Genomic DNA, 16070 nt, shown 5'->3' on the forward strand with positions numbered 1-16070 from the left:
TTTTTTTCATGGTTTCCTTGGGCTAAAGGAAATACCTAACAGTTCTGTTTGTTAATTAGGTGCAAACATCTTAATAGATACTTGTCTTAACAACTTAGTGGCCACTTGGAAAAATAATACACAAAACTGAAGGAAGATATAATGTTTGAGTTCTATTCTTAATAACCATAGATACTTACTAATGGGATGTGTGTGCCTGCTGCATGTGCCTTCTCAGACTTTGAAATCAGGCTGGACACCACCACCTTCACTTCCTGTCCCACACCAGCTTTCACGCTGCACTTGCTTTTTATTAAAACAGCCTCCAAAAACTCAGCTTCCCAAAGATGACACCACCCAGAGGACGGTCATGCAGTCTCACATTGAGACCGAACTGCCTCCATCTAGCAGTTTACATGGTGTCCGATTCATGTTGAGCATTGCTGTGTTTCCCCCCAAAGTGTGACATATCCAGCGGCACCCCTGTGGCGTTTGCTGCGGTGTTTTGGGGTGCCTTGGCACACAGTTTGAGAACCGCCGAGTCGGACTGGAGTGGGAGGACATAACCTGGAGTTGGAACTGGCCCAGGGGTACAGGGTGGCCCTCAGGATCCGAACAGTTCTGAGTCTCCTGCCACAGCCTCTCAATTCAGCAATTAGCAGATGAGTTATGGTGGTGAGGTTGCTCCTCAGCCCCAGCTTGAGTGAATTCTGGTGTCTGTAAAATTTAGGAAATGATCATGGGGTGGTAATACCAGGAAAATTAAAAGAGCAACAGAAGTGGGCTTCCCCAGCGGCACAGTGGTTAAGAATCCGCCTGCCAATGCAGGGGACATGGGTTCGAGCCCTAGTCCGGGAAGATTCCACATGCCGTGGAGCAACTAAGCCCGTGTGCCACAACTACTGAGCCTGCGCTCTAGAGCCTGCGAGCCACAACTACTGAGCCTGCTCTCTAGAGCCCGTGAGCCACAACTACTGAGCCCGCGCACCACAACTACTGAAGCCTGTGCACCTAGAGCCCGTGCTCTGCAACAAGAGAGGTGACCGCATTGAGAAGCCCGCGCACCACAACGAAGAGTAGCCGCTGCTCGCCGCAACTAGAGAGGAAGCCCACACACAGCAACGAAGACCCAACGCAGCCATAAATAAATAAATGTATTTGTTAAAAAAAAAAAAAAAAGAGCAACAGAAGTTATTTTCTCAGTTTCCCTTCTAGAAGCCATGCCGTGGATGACTATCCCAGGATTTATATTTCTTATTAATTCAAACCACTAAACTGGAGCTCCCCCTCCTGCTGAGATGTGTTATAACTTAAGTTTTTCTTTTCTAAGAATTAAGCTTAAAAATGTATTTTAACTTAATGATTTTCTAAATCGCTTCTTTGGGTTCCTCTTGCAATATCACCTAACCAGGCTTTGTTTCTGCTTCTGTTGGTGACGCTTGGGCCCTTCTTAGGGATCAGTGGTCCTAGATTTCCCCTGGAGCAGCCATCAAGCTCCCTTGCTTGTCAGGTATGTGCTCTCAGGAGAGAGCTGGGGGCAACTGTTAGAAGGTTCGCAGTCTTCAAAGGGCCTGGAATTACCACCAAACCACCCCCAACCTCTGTCCCCTTCAGGCTCCTCAGCTGCTGTTCTCTGACCGTTGCAGTTACAAGCTCACATCCAGGGAGGGCTTTGTTGAGGGTCAGGAGAAGGTCATAGAATTCTCTACATTTGCTCTCCAGTCCCCTTTTTAAAGTATGGTGATCAGCAAAGAGGAGGAAAGGCCATTAGCGCTGCCGGCCCTGTGATTAGAGATTGAAGTGACATGCCCCGCCTGGTCCTGTGAGTGCCATGATAACATTAGAGAACAGTTTGGCCGGGTCCTTTTCTTCTGGATTTAGGCAGCCGTCACCAGGTTCCCCAAGAAAGCCAGTCTCCTTGGTCCACGTTTCTTGAGTGGTACTTTGGCAGGGCTATTTCTGACCCTGGCCTTCAAGTCTTCTGAGGCCATCACAGTAGCTGATGGCTGCTCAGAGCCCAGTAAAGGTCAGAACCATCAGACTGAACCAGACAAGGAGGTGGCTACCTTCGTTGTGGAGGTGAGGGCTGCAGTGTAAAGGTTGAGGTCCACTGCCCAGCCCAGCAGCCCCTCCTCTGGGCTCCCTGCATCTCACGCTTCTCTCTCCCTCCATCCTTCTCTGCTGAGCTTCTCATTCAGATTGGCCTGTATCGAGTGGTTTTTATGGGTTGGAAAACATGGGTTTTAGAATAAAGATATCCTTACTCAAAAAATGACACAATTTCTGAAAACATGGTTAGACAGCATTGTCCCTACAATTCTTATTCCTGGGGCCCTGGAGTGATGTTATCCTGTGGGCAGAAGAGGGGCCTGGGAAACTGGGGCACTGGCTCTTTGAATTGTCCAGCAAAGAGGGTGTTCACGTCAAGGACTCATCCAGGGATGGCAGGGGGTTCTCTTTAGGGGGCTGGACGAGTCTCAGGGCTGCCCTTTCACTCCAGTGCTTTCTAGAGTGACAGTGATGGTAAATAACAGTCACTGACCACTTGCTGGGCGCCTGTTCTAAACGCTTCACACTCAGAGGTAAAAGAGATGAAAATTAGTCAAAGCAGAATACAGTTTTGCCTAAAAATACTCTGAAAGATATGTAATTAAAATGACAGATGAGAAAAAGTCCCAGGACCCAGTGGGCCACCTGGCTAGGGTGCAGCGCCATTGACGGGGCTGAGGGCTAAAGTGCCGCGAGGGGCCTGGGAGAGCCCTCCTCAGCTCTGCAGTTGAATGCCAGCACAGCCCAGAACAAGATTCGAGTCGGGTTAGGCAGACCCAGCAGGACAGGGTGCAGCCGGGCCCCCGTGGGTGCCTTGAGGCCCCACCCCCATCCAGCTGGGGCTTGTATGCGGTCATAGAGCCCGGAAGACTCCACCAGGGCCATGGCCCTGGTTTCAGTGAGGGCATTTCCTTCCAGGTATGTGAGTGCCCCAGCCCTCCTGCTGACCTCCCTTCCCCAGTCTGCCTCCACCATGGTGGCGCAGCCAGCGTTCTGCCACCCTGCTGTCACCGTGGTCCTTGTCCTTCCACAGAGCTACTTCCTCAGTCGCGCCCAGAGCCTGTGTGGCCCCGAGCGCAGCGCTGTTCCCGACTCGCTGCGCTGGCTCTGCCACCCCCTGGGTCAGAAGTTTTTCATGGAGCGGAGCTGGTCCGTGAAGTCGGCTGCCAAGGAGAGTCTGTACTGTGCCCAGAGGAACCCAGGTGAGAGCACCTGTGCAGCTATGAGAGCCACCGGTACCACAGGGTGGCTACACTCCAGACACGTGGGGACACAGGATGCCTCAGCCATGTTTTCCTTAAACTCAGGGAGGTCATGAGCCTGGTCAGCAGCTAAGCTGGGTTTGCAGCTCGCCTCTCTCTGACATGCAGAGCCCGTGGTCCTGACATCAGTCACACCGCCACACATTACTAATGGTGATTGAGCACCAGCTGGAATCTTGCCCTTGTTCTGGGCGCTTTGGAGACTCAGAGGATGTGTGGAGTTGCTGTTTGCTGGCCCCAATCTCCCGCTCCCCCTGGAAAGCAGACAGACATAGACGGAGCAGTTAGGGAACAACAGGCGACAGACGGTCATCAAGTGCTCAGAGTGGTGGCAGGGACAGGGCTCCAGGCGTTGGGAGGCGATGCTGGCTTGCTGTCCCCGGTGTCTGACAGTGATTGGAGTCCCCGCACCCGGCCTCGGAGCAGGAGAGGCTGTTCGGGGTGGCTCAGACTTGAGCAGCCGTGGCTTTCTGCTTTCTGCGCTTTTCCTCTCTCTGAACTGGGAGTCTGGGGCGAGTCAGACATGTCCTGCAGGTACAGGGGTGTGTGTCAAACATTTTGTGGGGAAGGGAGGTTCCACCGTCGTTTCTTTTTAATAACTTTATTGCTCAAAGGAAGAGTGATGTACAACACCAGAAAGTAAGGATGAAAGCAAAAGCCATCGTAAATCTCAGCTGCGTCGCCAGGCTGCTTTGTCTGCGCCGTGGACTGCCCCTGGCTCTCTCACCTCTGGTGGCTCTGGCTCTAGGCCTTCTCGCCCAAAATGTGTTCATAAGTGTCCTGCCTCCCCGCTCTTGTCAAATTGAAACCCACACGGCTGTGGCGTGTGAGTGAGGGGAAGGCTGGTGACGCCCTGCCAGCTGGGGGGGCCTGTCGGTGACAGTCAGCTGTCACAAGCATTGCAAGGCTTCTTGTTTAATAGGCTCAGCCAGACGATTGCCGGCCACAGGCCTCACGCAAAGGCTCTGGTAAGCGGGAGCGGCGTTTCCCTAATCCCGCCAGGCAGCAGCCGGCGCCACGTGCCCCTCTGCTGGCTGTCCTCCTGGGCCGCAGGAGAAGAGGCCGTCCCTGAGACGTGCACAGGTGTACTGTCCACCTTCCCATCTCCTGTCTCCTGACGAGGCTTGTGGCCGCCACACAGCTCCCAACCTTGAACGGAAGCGCTGGCCGTTGCGCCAGGAGGCACAGCACTCCTCACACGCCCCCGGAGCCAGTCCAGGACCCACCCCTCCCCACCCCCATCCCCACCTTCTGACTGTTCAACAAGCAGTGCTGGGGTCTGTTGAGGACGTTTGCCCCGATTCGGAGGGGACAGCTGCTCCTTGGGTTCCTCTCCCCACCCTCTATTTTCTCTGTAAGGCAAAATGAGCCCATAAGTGAGACCCACTTACCCTTCTCCCGGCCTGCCTCCTCTTCCTCAGCCGACCCCATCGCCCAGGTGCACCAGGCCTTCTGCAGGAACCTGCTGGAGCGAGCTGTGGAGTCCTTGGTGAAACCTCAGGCCAAGAAGAAAGCTGCAGACCAGGAAGAGGAGAGCAGGTACTGACCCCAGGAGGGGCCCCCTGCCTCGGGCCGTCTGCCCGGGAAGCGCAGAGGTGGCTGTGAGGCCTAGAAGGAAACAAGCCCTAGTGTAGGGTCAAGAGGGAGATCCAGGGATTCCTTCATGTTTACTTCTTGAACCTGGCAGCCCCGCGAGGGCCCTCTGCGGGCTCTGACCTGGCCTCTTTGCCTTGTACTGCCAGACCAAGCGTATCACTTTCCGCCTTTTTCTCCTTTTTACCCATCCCTTCACCAAGTGGAGTCAGTTCTCGGAGCAGTCAGGGATTTGATTCTTTTGCTTTGCTCTTTGCCAGGGGAAGGGTGGCCTGTGGAGGGTGTGGAGTGGAATGTGGGGAGCTCGGCAGAAGGCAGGCGCTCTGGCCCAGACACCTTGTGGGACCCCGACCTGTACTGAGTGTGTCAGACAGTGTCTTATTCTTACAGAGTTTTTGAGTGCAGTCTTTCCTTCACAGAGTCAGACCTGAGAGGCAGACAGGCCAAGGTCACTCTGGTTCACGGCCCAGGTCCTGACTGGAGTGCACCTGAGCGGAGAGGGGAGGGCGGTCCTACCTGGGAGGTCAGAAAACTTCTGGGCAGAGACGACAGTTGAATTAGGTCTTGAAGGGCGAGGGATGCAAGAGAAAGCTGGCTCTCCCGGCAGAGGGGAGAGTGTCAGAACCGGTGTCAGGGCAGCCTGGGGAGAGTGTGAGTGGTGTGAGAGGCAGAGCTCGGGGCGCCTGGTGTGGTGGGTCTCAGAGCTGGGGGCTGACCAGCCAGGCCATGAGCGTGGTCCTTGTGTACATTCTGATGTGTGTGGGACCCTTTCTTTTCTTCCTAGTGAATTCTCCAGTGCTCTGGAGTACCTGAAGTTACTTAATTCTTTTGTGGACTCGGTGGGGATTGTGACCGCCCCCTTCTCCAGCAGCTGCGTGCTCAAGTCAGCCCTTGGTAAGCATCTTGTGGGGCAGCTCCGCAGGCCTCAGGTTGCTTGATTCAGCCCTTCACAGCCCTTGTGTCCCAGGGTCCAGGGTTAGTTATGAGTCTGCACTCGAGAATCTTCTCTGGATCTGAGGTGTGTATCTGCAGCCCCCATGTAGCCCTCATGCACAGTTCCGCCGTGCTGGACAGCGTTTTGGGGCCAGGAGATCATGATTCTCCTAGAAGTGTGACGATGAGTGAGTCAGTGCCCTCCCTGGGCCCTGGATGGGTGGGGCAGGTCAGGAATTCTCCCAAACGCTCAGAACGGGCAGCAAGTGGTCCCGGCACCGGGAGCTGGGGAGGGGCTCACCTTTCAATACACAGTGGTCCCCGGGGCTGCTCTTGGGTCTGACACTCTGCCAAAGAGGCCTTTCATCTGGGCACCTATATTGCTACAGTACCCGTTGCCTTGGGTGGCACAGCACAACCACCGACTGAGTTGTCACCAGGACGTTCTTTGCTTCTGTCTCTAAACTGCCATCTGGGTGATGGCACACGAGCTGTCACCTCTTGCGCTTCTGAGGCTGCTGGGGGACAGCGACACGGAGCTCCCTTCTGGCCGCTCTCCCTAGAGAGAGAAGGATCCCAGAGAAGCAGCCGCCCCATCGTGACCACTGACCTCGTGGCCTGTCTTTATTTCAGAGTTTAGAAAAGAACATGTTCTTAGGCCTTTCATCGTACAGGTTCACTGAGAAAACTTAGCCTCAGAGAGGAAAACACTAAAAAGATTCTAACCTGAGCCTGTTACTACAAATACTTTGGAAACACCACTTTTCACAACTGTTGGAAGTTTAGGTTGTTTCCAGCTTTTTACTTAAAAATAACACCACAGTGAACATCTTCGTGGAGCCTTTTTTCTCTAGGCCAATTGCTTTGTGATGGATTGCCAAAAAAATGGGATTACTAGGTTAACAGGAGTGAACGTTTTTAAGGCTGTTAGTACAGATTGCCAGATGTGTTCTGAGATGGTGCTGGTTGGCGCTTCCACCAGAATCGTGTGAGAGGGCAGCCCACAGGCCCCAGCCCATCGCCAGGAGGGAGAGGTGGCACGAACGATGGGAACCAGGTGCAGCCAGCAGGCTCTGGTTTCTGTGGGTGCTGGAGCAGCGTTTGGTTCTGTTCACCTCTAGGTCCAGACGTTGTCTGTCGGTGGTGGACGTCCGCGATCACCATGGCCATCAGCTGGCTCCAGGGAGACGACGCAGCTGTGCGCGCTCACTTTACCGAAGTGGAGCGTGTTCCCAAGGCCCTGGAAGTGACAGAGTGCGTAGCCCCCCTTGACCACTTGCTTGCTTCTCTCCAGGGGAGTCCCCAGCGCCAGCTGTGCCAGGCTCACTGGGTTAGTGGGAGGGAGCAGGTCTGGGTGGCCATCTGGGTGAAGGGTCAGGCAGCCTGGGGACTACATGACAGATGGAGAGATGAAGTGAGGGGGTGAGGGCACCATGGAGAGACCAAACGTGGCGAGCACGTCTGTCCGTGTGTGTCACCCCAGCAGCGGTCCACGCTGCTTCCGGGCCTCCTTGCACAGGCTGATGGGCGGGGAGAGCCGGCAGCCCCCAGCATGTTCAGAAGCTCCCGGTGGAGCCGGGCAGGGTGCTGATGGCTTACAGCCAGCACCGGCTTGTGCAGGGCCGAGGATCCTTCTCTCAGGTGCCAGCACTGCATCCAGTTTCCTCTCCGCCGCCCTCCACCCCGCCACCGGCGCTATCACTAAACAGGCCTTTAGCACAAGGCATCACCGGAGAGCTTTTGACTGTCCTCTTGGGGGACTTACGCCTGCTTCTCGGGGGCGTTTGGCCCGTAGTGACGAGCAGCCCGCCGGTGTCCTGGCTGCTTCTGACTGGATCTCAGTGTCCCTGACATCCTCTGCCATTCGAGAGAAATGGTAAAATGCTCCAAGACAGAAAGGCCTCACTGGGTCTTTCCTCAGAGCCAAGGCTGAGCAGATGCTTAACCAGGAGAGCGGGAGGGAGCTGAGAAAAGCAGGTTGAGGCAGTTTCCCTAAAGTCGGTCTGACACTCCAGTTTCATTTAAGTAACCCATTTTTAAGCACCCTGACCAGTGAGCGCCCACCCTGTGTGTGTTTTCTCCCAGCCAACGCACCTGAGGAAACTGAGGCTCAGCGGGCAAATCATCTGAAGTCACCTCACTTCTAAGAACAGAGCCCCAGTGTGCAGCTGAGACCCCCAGCGGGCGTTCCTTCCCCCGAACTCAGTCACTCCGGGGCCCTTTGCTCTTTAGGGATAATGATGCTGTGGGACCCCTCCCCCAATCCCAGCCTCCCCACTGTCTCCCTGACCTGCTCTATGAAACGAGGCTAAGTTTCTCCGAAGAGTTGAACACCTGGCTTCTGGGGCAATGGCCGTTAGAGAACAGGTGCAGATAATGGGACCAGTACTGTACGTCACCACAGGTAGCAGCGAGTGGTATTGTGGCTACTTTACAGATGAGGAAACTGAGGCACAGATTGTTTGAATGACCATCTTAGGCGGCTTCTTAGTGGCAGCCCTGGTGGTTGAGCCTGCGTCTCTGATCCCTTCCTGTTGGCCACGAGCCGCGTTCTGGGGTCTCCTGTACCTCTTCCATGATTCCGTCATTCCTTCTGCGAATACTTAGCTGAGGGCGTACTCGGTGTCGGCTGCGTTCTGGGCTCTGGGAGGCGGCAGTGAACAGGACAGCAAGTTATAGCCGTAAGCGAATAGACAGTGGCCGTCCTGCTCGGCGCCTTCTCCTGTGGGAGCCTTTGCCTGTGCCAGGCCAGTCTCGGCTCCCGTGAAGCAGCCGGCGCATCGCTGGGAGGGGTTCCGGGCCAGAGGCCAGTCAGCTTCCGGGAGTTCGCACAGCGCCTGGTGAGGGAAGGAGGCGCATAATTGGGGGAGCCAGGGGGCCTGACCCGGGGGCCAGCCAGAGGAGGCTTGTGGGGGGCAGGACAGGAGAAGGCGGACCAGAGGGCCGGGCAGGTGGAACAAGTCTCAGGAGACAAGTAGGAAATGGTGAGAAAGGGTATTCCAGGCAGAGGCACCCATGTCAGCAGAGGCAAGGAGTGAGGAAGGGAGAGGAGATGAGCTTCGGTTGCCTGGAGCCTGGAGCAGGGTCAGAGGCGGATGGGAGCCAGGCTGAGAAGGGCCTTGTTTAGAGCTTGCTCTCCCTCTGCTCCCCTCACTTCCTCCTCCAGCCATGCTCGTTCCTGGATATTCTCACATGTGTCAGACACTCAGGGCCTTTGCATATGCTGCTTCTCTGCCTGGAACCCTCCTTCCTAGAAATCCACACTCCTGCTTCCCCGTTTCCTTCAGGAGTTCCCTCAGGTTCCTTCTGCGCGAGTGTCACCTTTCCAGAGAGGACGTCCTTGACTATCCTTTATAAAATGCCACCCCCTTCCTCTGCGTGACTTTCCTTCATGGCACGTGCACCACCTGGCATTACGCAGTCAGCATCTAATGCATTTATCATCAGACTCCTTCACTAGGAAATGAACACCGTCAACCTTCCTTGAATGAGGAAGGTGCTTAGGGGTGGGAAGCCTCCCTCAGTCAGGGCTGGCATTTCCGATCTGGAGCTGGGGATCTGGAACCATTATGATGGCAGCATTTGGTTTAACAGACAGACCCACGTGTCACAGCAGCGAGGGGGCAGTCATCTCCGGCTTGGGCTCCCCCTTCGTTCTCCACAGGCGACATGCACTGACATCCTGCCTCTTGCCTCTCTCACCGCCCAGGAGCCCCCTGGTGAAGGCCGTCTTCCACACCTGCAGAGCTATGCACGCCTCACTCTCTGGGAAGGCGGACGGGCAGCAGAGTTCCTTCTGCCACTGCGAGAGGGCCAGTGGCCACCTGTGGAGCAGCCTCAACGTCAGTGGGGCCGCCTGCGACCCAGCCCTCAGCCATGTGAGTGAGGGCTTCTCTGGCCCCTCGGGGAGGTGCTCAGCTCTGCTGGGTAGAGCGCTCTGACCCGCCTTGAGCCCACCCAGCCCATGGGGCTGTGCGAAAGACAGACCAGGCAAGGCAAGCAGCCCCCTTCCCCAGATCGTAGGCTGTGGGTCCAGGTGGGTTTCCTTTCAGTACTTGGACAAACGTGTTCCCACCTGAGTCCTGGGTCCTGTGGGCCCTCAGCTTGGTCAGCCCCAGGCGAACCTCAGCTGGCCAGGGCTCTGCATTTGCTCCAGGCAGCTTGCCCGACTCCCCAGGCCCCCACGGGCCCCCTCACATGCACATCCTGAGCCAGCTGAGCGTCCTGGGCACCCCCGTGGCTGGCTGCACACCCTCGAGCGGGCAGCTGTGGTGCATTGTAGTTGCATTGCATGTTCTGGTGGTACCCATGCAATGTTTCCACAGTGCATCACAGAGGCCTGCCCAGCCCTCGAGAGACTTCCAGCCAGGCCTTGTCAGAGGGCTCTGCTCTCGCTGTTGGGTCACAAGGCAGGGCCATCCAGGAGAGGGGAGGGGAGGCGTGCACGCAGCTGAAGGTGAAGCATCATCTGTTCGCAGGGAGGAGCGTGGTCTCACTCCAGAAAGGGAGACAGGAGGTGTGTCCTGGAGGGTCCGGCTCTGAGCCCCTCACTAGGGTTTGGTCTGGCACTTCTGGCTAGAGGTCATCAGTGGCCGCAGACTCTGGGGTGAACCCAGGACAGCAGGCAGCCCTACAGGACAAGCAGTGTGCCGACAGGGCCCAAGACCAGAGGCTCGAGGGGAGCCACAGCTCGCTTTGTGCGATTCCTCGCTGGTGTCCAGTACTGTTCGTCTTCGTGAGAACTAGACTGTCTCAGCTTAGTCTGGGGAAGGAGAGAGAGGCTGCGGGCACCCTTGGGATCGGGGTTCCTGCGTGGGAGAATGGGCCTAGAAGAAGGGAACTCCACAGAAGCTGGCCTCCCTCGGGGGCAGAATTCAGCCCCAGGCTGCTACCCCACCTCTTAGAAGTGCCACCTTTGTTTGAGGAGAGAGACCTCATCCGTGTCCCCCCCACCAAGCTGTCAGCAGCCAAAAAACACTGTGGCCGAGGGTCAGCCAACGTGCAGGTTCAAGGCAGGGTCCAGGTCTGGGGCAGCACGGTGAGCTCCCCAGGTCCAGCACCCTGGAGAAGGGGAAAGCCAGGCTGCACAAGATGAGGAATGGCCTGGGGGAGTCCATCAGAGCCTGAGGGCTGCATGTGACCCATCTCGAGAAGCGCTGCTCCCTGGTGCCGAGGGCCCTCTGGAGCAAGGCAGGTGGCCTGGCCTTGGCGCCTGGCGGCATCTGTGCTTAATGGCGCCAGTGTGGGCTGAGGCCAGTGCTTCTGAGGCCGGGCATGTTGCCTCCACGCATTCTCTCATGTGATGCTCACTGCAGCCCTGAGGTGCCCGTTTTGTGGGTGAGGAAACAGGCTCAGGGAGGTTTGGTCATATGTCAGGGTAGATCTGGGTCAGTGGATCCAAACCCAAGCATTCAGCTGCTCTGCGGCTCTGCCTTGTTGGGCTCCTGTCTCCCTGACCCCAGAGGCCACTTGGGCCGGGCCTTGGTTGCCCTCTGTTGAAGCGAGCCTCTTCTCCCTGGTCCTCCATCTCCAGGCTGTGCTGCCACTTCAGGCTTTTGGATTCCACTGGAAGGATGGGGCCAAGGCACCTTTTGAGTATCTCAGCCTCCCGGCCAGCCTTGAGAGGGCTCCTGTGAGGTGGGAGGGACCTGCGACTTCCTATCAGGCCTGTGTCCTCGCCACTGTGTCCCCTGCATGAGCCTGCAGCCTCTCTCTGAGCCTTAGCTTCCTCACCCGCAAGATGGGAGAACAGATCTACCACCTGGGGCCATGGAAAGGACTAGATGCCGTGAGCTTAAGTTCACTCTCCAGGTGTTCTCTTGCTCCCTGTGGGGTGTTTTCCAGGCTCCCCCGTCTGGGGCTCCGCCCTTCGTCCCGGAGCTGCCGGGTGTCAGGCTGGGGAGGGCCTGGTGGGGGCTGGGATCCTTGCCCCAGGAATCGGCCAGTCACCTGTCTTCTCCCTCGTGGCCCACCCTGCAGGTGGTCCAGCTGCTGACCTGTGACCTGCTCCTGTCGCTGCGGACAGCACTCTGGCAGAAACAAGCAGGAGCCAGCCAGGCCCTGGGTGAGACCTACCACGCGTCGGGCGCTGAGCTGGCTGGCTTCCAGCGGGACCTGGGCAGCCTGCGCAGGCTGGCACATAGCTTCCGCCCGGCCTACCGCAAGGTGAGGCCCGGCCTGCTGCTGGGAGAGGGCAGAACCCCGCACAGCACTGGCCTGGGGTCGTGGAGTCGGTCTCCTGAGGTCAGCTGAGCTATCAGGCACTGGGCTGGGTGCCATGTATCCCTTTGTTTGGCTCATGTTGGTGGAGTACTTGCTGTGTGCCCAGCCCTGGAGCGTGGTGGTGAGCAGGCCACACAGCCGCAGACAGAGGACAACACAGATTGCGCCTCACCAGCTAAACTCGGGAATGGGGGGCTCTGGGGGCAGTGGGAGCAAGAAGGGGCTCCCAGCCTCAGCGGAGAGGGGCGGGAAGGCCGTGAGGAAGCTCTCTACTCTGGCTTTCATAATTGGTGTCAGAGCAGCAGAATGCCCCTAGACATGCCTATCATTCTTTTTCTGAGCCCCTGGGGGCTTTGGTTCTGCTGCCCGATGCCCCACGTAACATCCCCTTGGCGATGGCTACATGGTCTGAGATAAGCTCTGGGGGCAGATGTGTAACTGGGCTTGCTGGACGCAAATCATTTCATTGTTTGGTTTATTTTTATTGCTAATTAGGGTAATATACTCAGCATGTTCTCGCTGCCTGAATTATTTTCCAGAAATTCAAGCGAGAAGGCCAGAAGTGTGGGGAGGGAAGGGTGCGAAAAAGAAGGGCTCAGGGTGAGGCTGCCCCCACCCTAGGGAGCTATGGGGCCCTCGCAGGGTTACGCTATGGCCCCTGTGTGCAGCGAGCCAGGACAGACACGGCAGATGGAGTACAGTCATGTGAGAGCCACCCGCCTCACCGTGGAGAAGAGGAAGTGTGCCCCAGGCACTGTGGCCCCCATCAAAGGCTTCCTCAGAAAAGACTGCCACCTGCGGAAGCCCTTCACCGCCTCCCCCGGTGCCTTCCAGGGCAGCGCTCCTCACACACTGAGATGTTAAGGTGTAAAAGAACCTTGAGATGTTAAGAAATTAGAGACCTAGGCCTGGCCCCCCATCCCCAGTGACTCGTATTTACAGAAGAGCTGCAGACTTTCACCTGGAAACCTCTGGACTCTGTTCCTTTCTGAAAAAACAGGAGGCAACAGGACCCTGAACCTCCTTGGTGCTAGCGCAGCCGTCCCCCTGCCCCCTCCTGTCCCTGCCTCACCTCTGTCCTGTTTTCCAGCTGGAGGCAGCCTCCAGCGAAGTGCGGGTCCCCCCAGGCTACTTGTTTTCCAACCCCAGAGGGCGCGTTGGCGCTCCAGGTCAGCGGTAGAGGAGGCAGCCCTTGGCCTCTTTCTCAGCTCGCAGCCTTGCTCCTGCCCCACCAGGTGGCCTGTGCTGTGTTCCCCTTTCCTGCCTGGCTTGTGTCGGGGGTCAGAGTGAGGACGAGAGAGGTTGCTTTCAAGGGGTGAGCAGGGCAGGGTGTTGTGGAGAGGAGAAGGGGTGCCTTCGGGTGGCAGACGAGATGCTGCAGGGAGAGAGACCTATTGGGGCACAGACAGGTAAGGACGCCCGGCTTGTGTCCCCCTGCACCTCCCAGGTGTTCCTGCATGAAGCCACCGTGCGTTTGATGGCGGGGGCCAGCCCCACCCGTACCCACCAGCTGCTGGAGCACAGCCTGCGACGGCGCACCGCTCAGAACGCCAAGCATGGTGAGCCCACCGGCACCTTGCGCCACGGCCTGGGCGGCCTGGGCGGGCCCTGCCTGGGGAGGGGCGGGGAAACGGGGGAGGAGCCCAGCCCTGCCCTGCCCTCGGCATCTGCAGGGCTCTCAGAGGCAGCGCGAGAACCGAGGAAACCCGAGGCTTGATTTGGTGGGTGCCGGGGGAGGGTCCACGAGGTGCTGTGGGGCTGGGACAGCCTTGGTCGCGTTGTCACGTGGTCCAACCCCGAGTGAGGAGGGGACGGCTGCGCTGATGGGCCACACCTCGGCCCCGCCTCGGAGTAATAGCCTGTGGCACCTCGGGTTCAGCTCATCTCTGAACTAGGCAGGGCACTGGAACCTCCCTCACTTGAGGGGTGTGAGGATTAAATAAACCAGCTCACACTGAGCCCTGGGAACAGCGCCTGCGTCCTGGCGGGCTCTCATCTCAGCGAGTGCGTGTCTCATCGTTCCCACAGGAGAGGCGGACGCCTGGCCCGGCCAGCGAGAGCGGGCCACCGCCATCCTGCTGGCCTGCCGCCACCTGCCCCTCTCCTTCCTCTCCTCGCCGGGCCAGCGGGCGGTGCTGCTGGCGGAGGCCGCCCGCACCCTGGAGAAGGTGGGCGACCGGCGCTCGTGCAGCGACTGCCAGCAGATGATTGTCAAGCTAGGGGGCGGCACTGCCATCGCCGCCTCCTGACCCCCGGCTCTGCCCACCTCGGCCACCACTTCCCTCTGTCTCTCAGTCTCTCTCTCCCTCCTCCCTCTGTCTGTGTTCCTCTCCCTCCTCCTCTGCCTCCCAGTCTCCCTCCTCCCTCTGGGAGCTGTGGGATGAGCCGTGGCTTCTGAGCTGTCACCTGCCAAGGCTTTTGGACCACCTCAGGCTAGTGGGCCCCTTGGGCAGAGCCCCTTAAAGCTGCTGTGGATAGATGCCCACAGTCCAGGCCCCAGTGGGCCTGAGAGAGGAAAGTCAGGGCGGGGCAGGAGTTGGGGGCGCCCTGACATGGAAGTGGCAGGGGGAGCTCCCAAGCTGCCCAGCCCCGCCTCCAGCCCTCCCACACTCTCTCCTGTGAACATCTCCCCGCCTTTTCCTGCTTCCTGGTTGTTTATCAGGCTTTCCCTCTGGGGGACTTAGGTCTCTGGGCACCAGAGCGCTTCACCCTTGGCACTGTGCCCAGCACGCCCCCCCTTTTTATACGAATGTTTTTATATCAGTGTGCTTGGGGTTGCCGTGATGCAGGGCTAAGTTGCTGTGGCATCTTTCTTTCTCTCTCTGGGTCTGCGTCCCCTCCCCTGTGCCTAGCAAAGCCAGTGCATTGTTTTCTCTTTACCACAAGGAGCCAGGGAAGGAGGGAGCCCAGCCCTTGGGAGGGGGGTGGGAGGTAGGGGGCAGACCTGGGGATGGATGAAATAATGTCGGCATAATTTTTTAATTTTTTAAAAAATAAACGGTATCTTATTTAAGTGTCCTGTTCCTTCCCACTCCCCCGCCCCCTGGGATGTCAGCCCAACCTTGGGTTAGTCCCAGGGGGTTGGGAAAGATGAAGCCACCCATTAAGGACTGGGGACCAGGGGCTTCATTGGTTCTCAGCTCCCTGTCACCCCAACTCCTATCTCCATAGTCTGTTTTTATCCCTAATTCTTGACCTGAAAATAAGCCAGGGTGGCAGGGACCAGACCCCAACCCCTCCCCAGTGACAAGCCCCTTTTCAGGGTGGGCACAGTGTTGCCCAAGGTGGGCACTAGGAATGAAGCCCCCTTCCTTGAGCGGGGGGCCCTGGAGGGAAAAGTGGTCCTACTTTTCTGGATCCCTTGGCTTGGTGCCTACCCGGAGGCCATTTCTCCTGGGACCCGAGGGCTGCCTGGTACCCCGGGGCCTGCTGGTTGGGGCAGAAAGTGGGCCGGGACCCCAGCACAGATGGGGTACACAGCAGAGAGGGGCTCCTCTGGCCAAGTGCAGGCTGGAACAGTCAGCTTGGACCTCACCCACTTTTTCTCTCCTGCCCACCCCGCCCCAACTGTAATTTATGGCCCCGGCCCACTGGGTGAGCCAGCCTTTGTGTCATGTGTATATACTGTGCCTTTTCTCATTCTCGTTTAGGGGTGGGGGGGTTGTTTTTTCACTGAACAGGGGGATACACCTATGGCTTCCTTGATGTGGAATCATTCACTGTGTCCTGGATGTAGGTTATTGAATAAACACAGATTGGTACCACCCAGCGTGAGGCGTGTGAGGGTCTGTGGCACGACCGCTGTGGTGACTGCATGGCTCGGCCTCCAGTGGGTCAGAACTGAGGATAGCCATTCCCTCTCTGCTGAGAGGCCCCAGGGGGCTTCAATCTGATGGACCTTCCTTGTCTGCCCATGCACCTGGCCCCTTCCTCCCAATGCTGGCTGCCTGGCTCACACTCCAGGGCTGGGACAAACCTGGGATAAAAGGGGTATTGGTGTTGCTGGGGTCAGAGGTCACTGTATGCCGGACA

At 57.7% G+C, this 16070-nt stretch overlaps 1 protein-coding gene across 2 annotated transcripts in view; it reads left to right on the top strand.

The window, feature by feature from the left end:
* Window positions 1–15807, top strand: part of SREBF2 (sterol regulatory element binding transcription factor 2) — a 60520-nt gene extending 44713 nt beyond the window's left edge. For both annotated transcript variants that reach the window (XM_027107826.1, XM_027107828.1), the window contains 8 exons: window positions 3062–3230; window positions 4712–4829; window positions 5668–5777; window positions 6938–7070; window positions 9526–9694; window positions 11796–11981; window positions 13486–13597; window positions 14067–15807. In XM_027107826.1, the coding sequence (XP_026963627.1) occupies window positions 3062–3230; window positions 4712–4829; window positions 5668–5777; window positions 6938–7070; window positions 9526–9694; window positions 11796–11981; window positions 13486–13597; window positions 14067–14287 (1218 nt within the window). In that variant the 3' untranslated portion in view covers window positions 14288–15807. The remainder of the gene's footprint in view (window positions 1–3061; window positions 3231–4711; window positions 4830–5667; window positions 5778–6937; window positions 7071–9525; window positions 9695–11795; window positions 11982–13485; window positions 13598–14066) is intronic.
* The last annotated feature ends 263 nt before the right edge of the window (window positions 15808–16070 follow it).

Source organism: Aethalodelphis obliquidens, unplaced genomic scaffold (assembly GCF_003676395.1).
Source record: "Aethalodelphis obliquidens isolate GAN/ISIS:26980383/991018 unplaced genomic scaffold, ASM367639v1 scaffold8, whole genome shotgun sequence".
Classification (NCBI taxonomy): domain Eukaryota; kingdom Metazoa; phylum Chordata; class Mammalia; order Artiodactyla; family Delphinidae; genus Aethalodelphis; species Aethalodelphis obliquidens.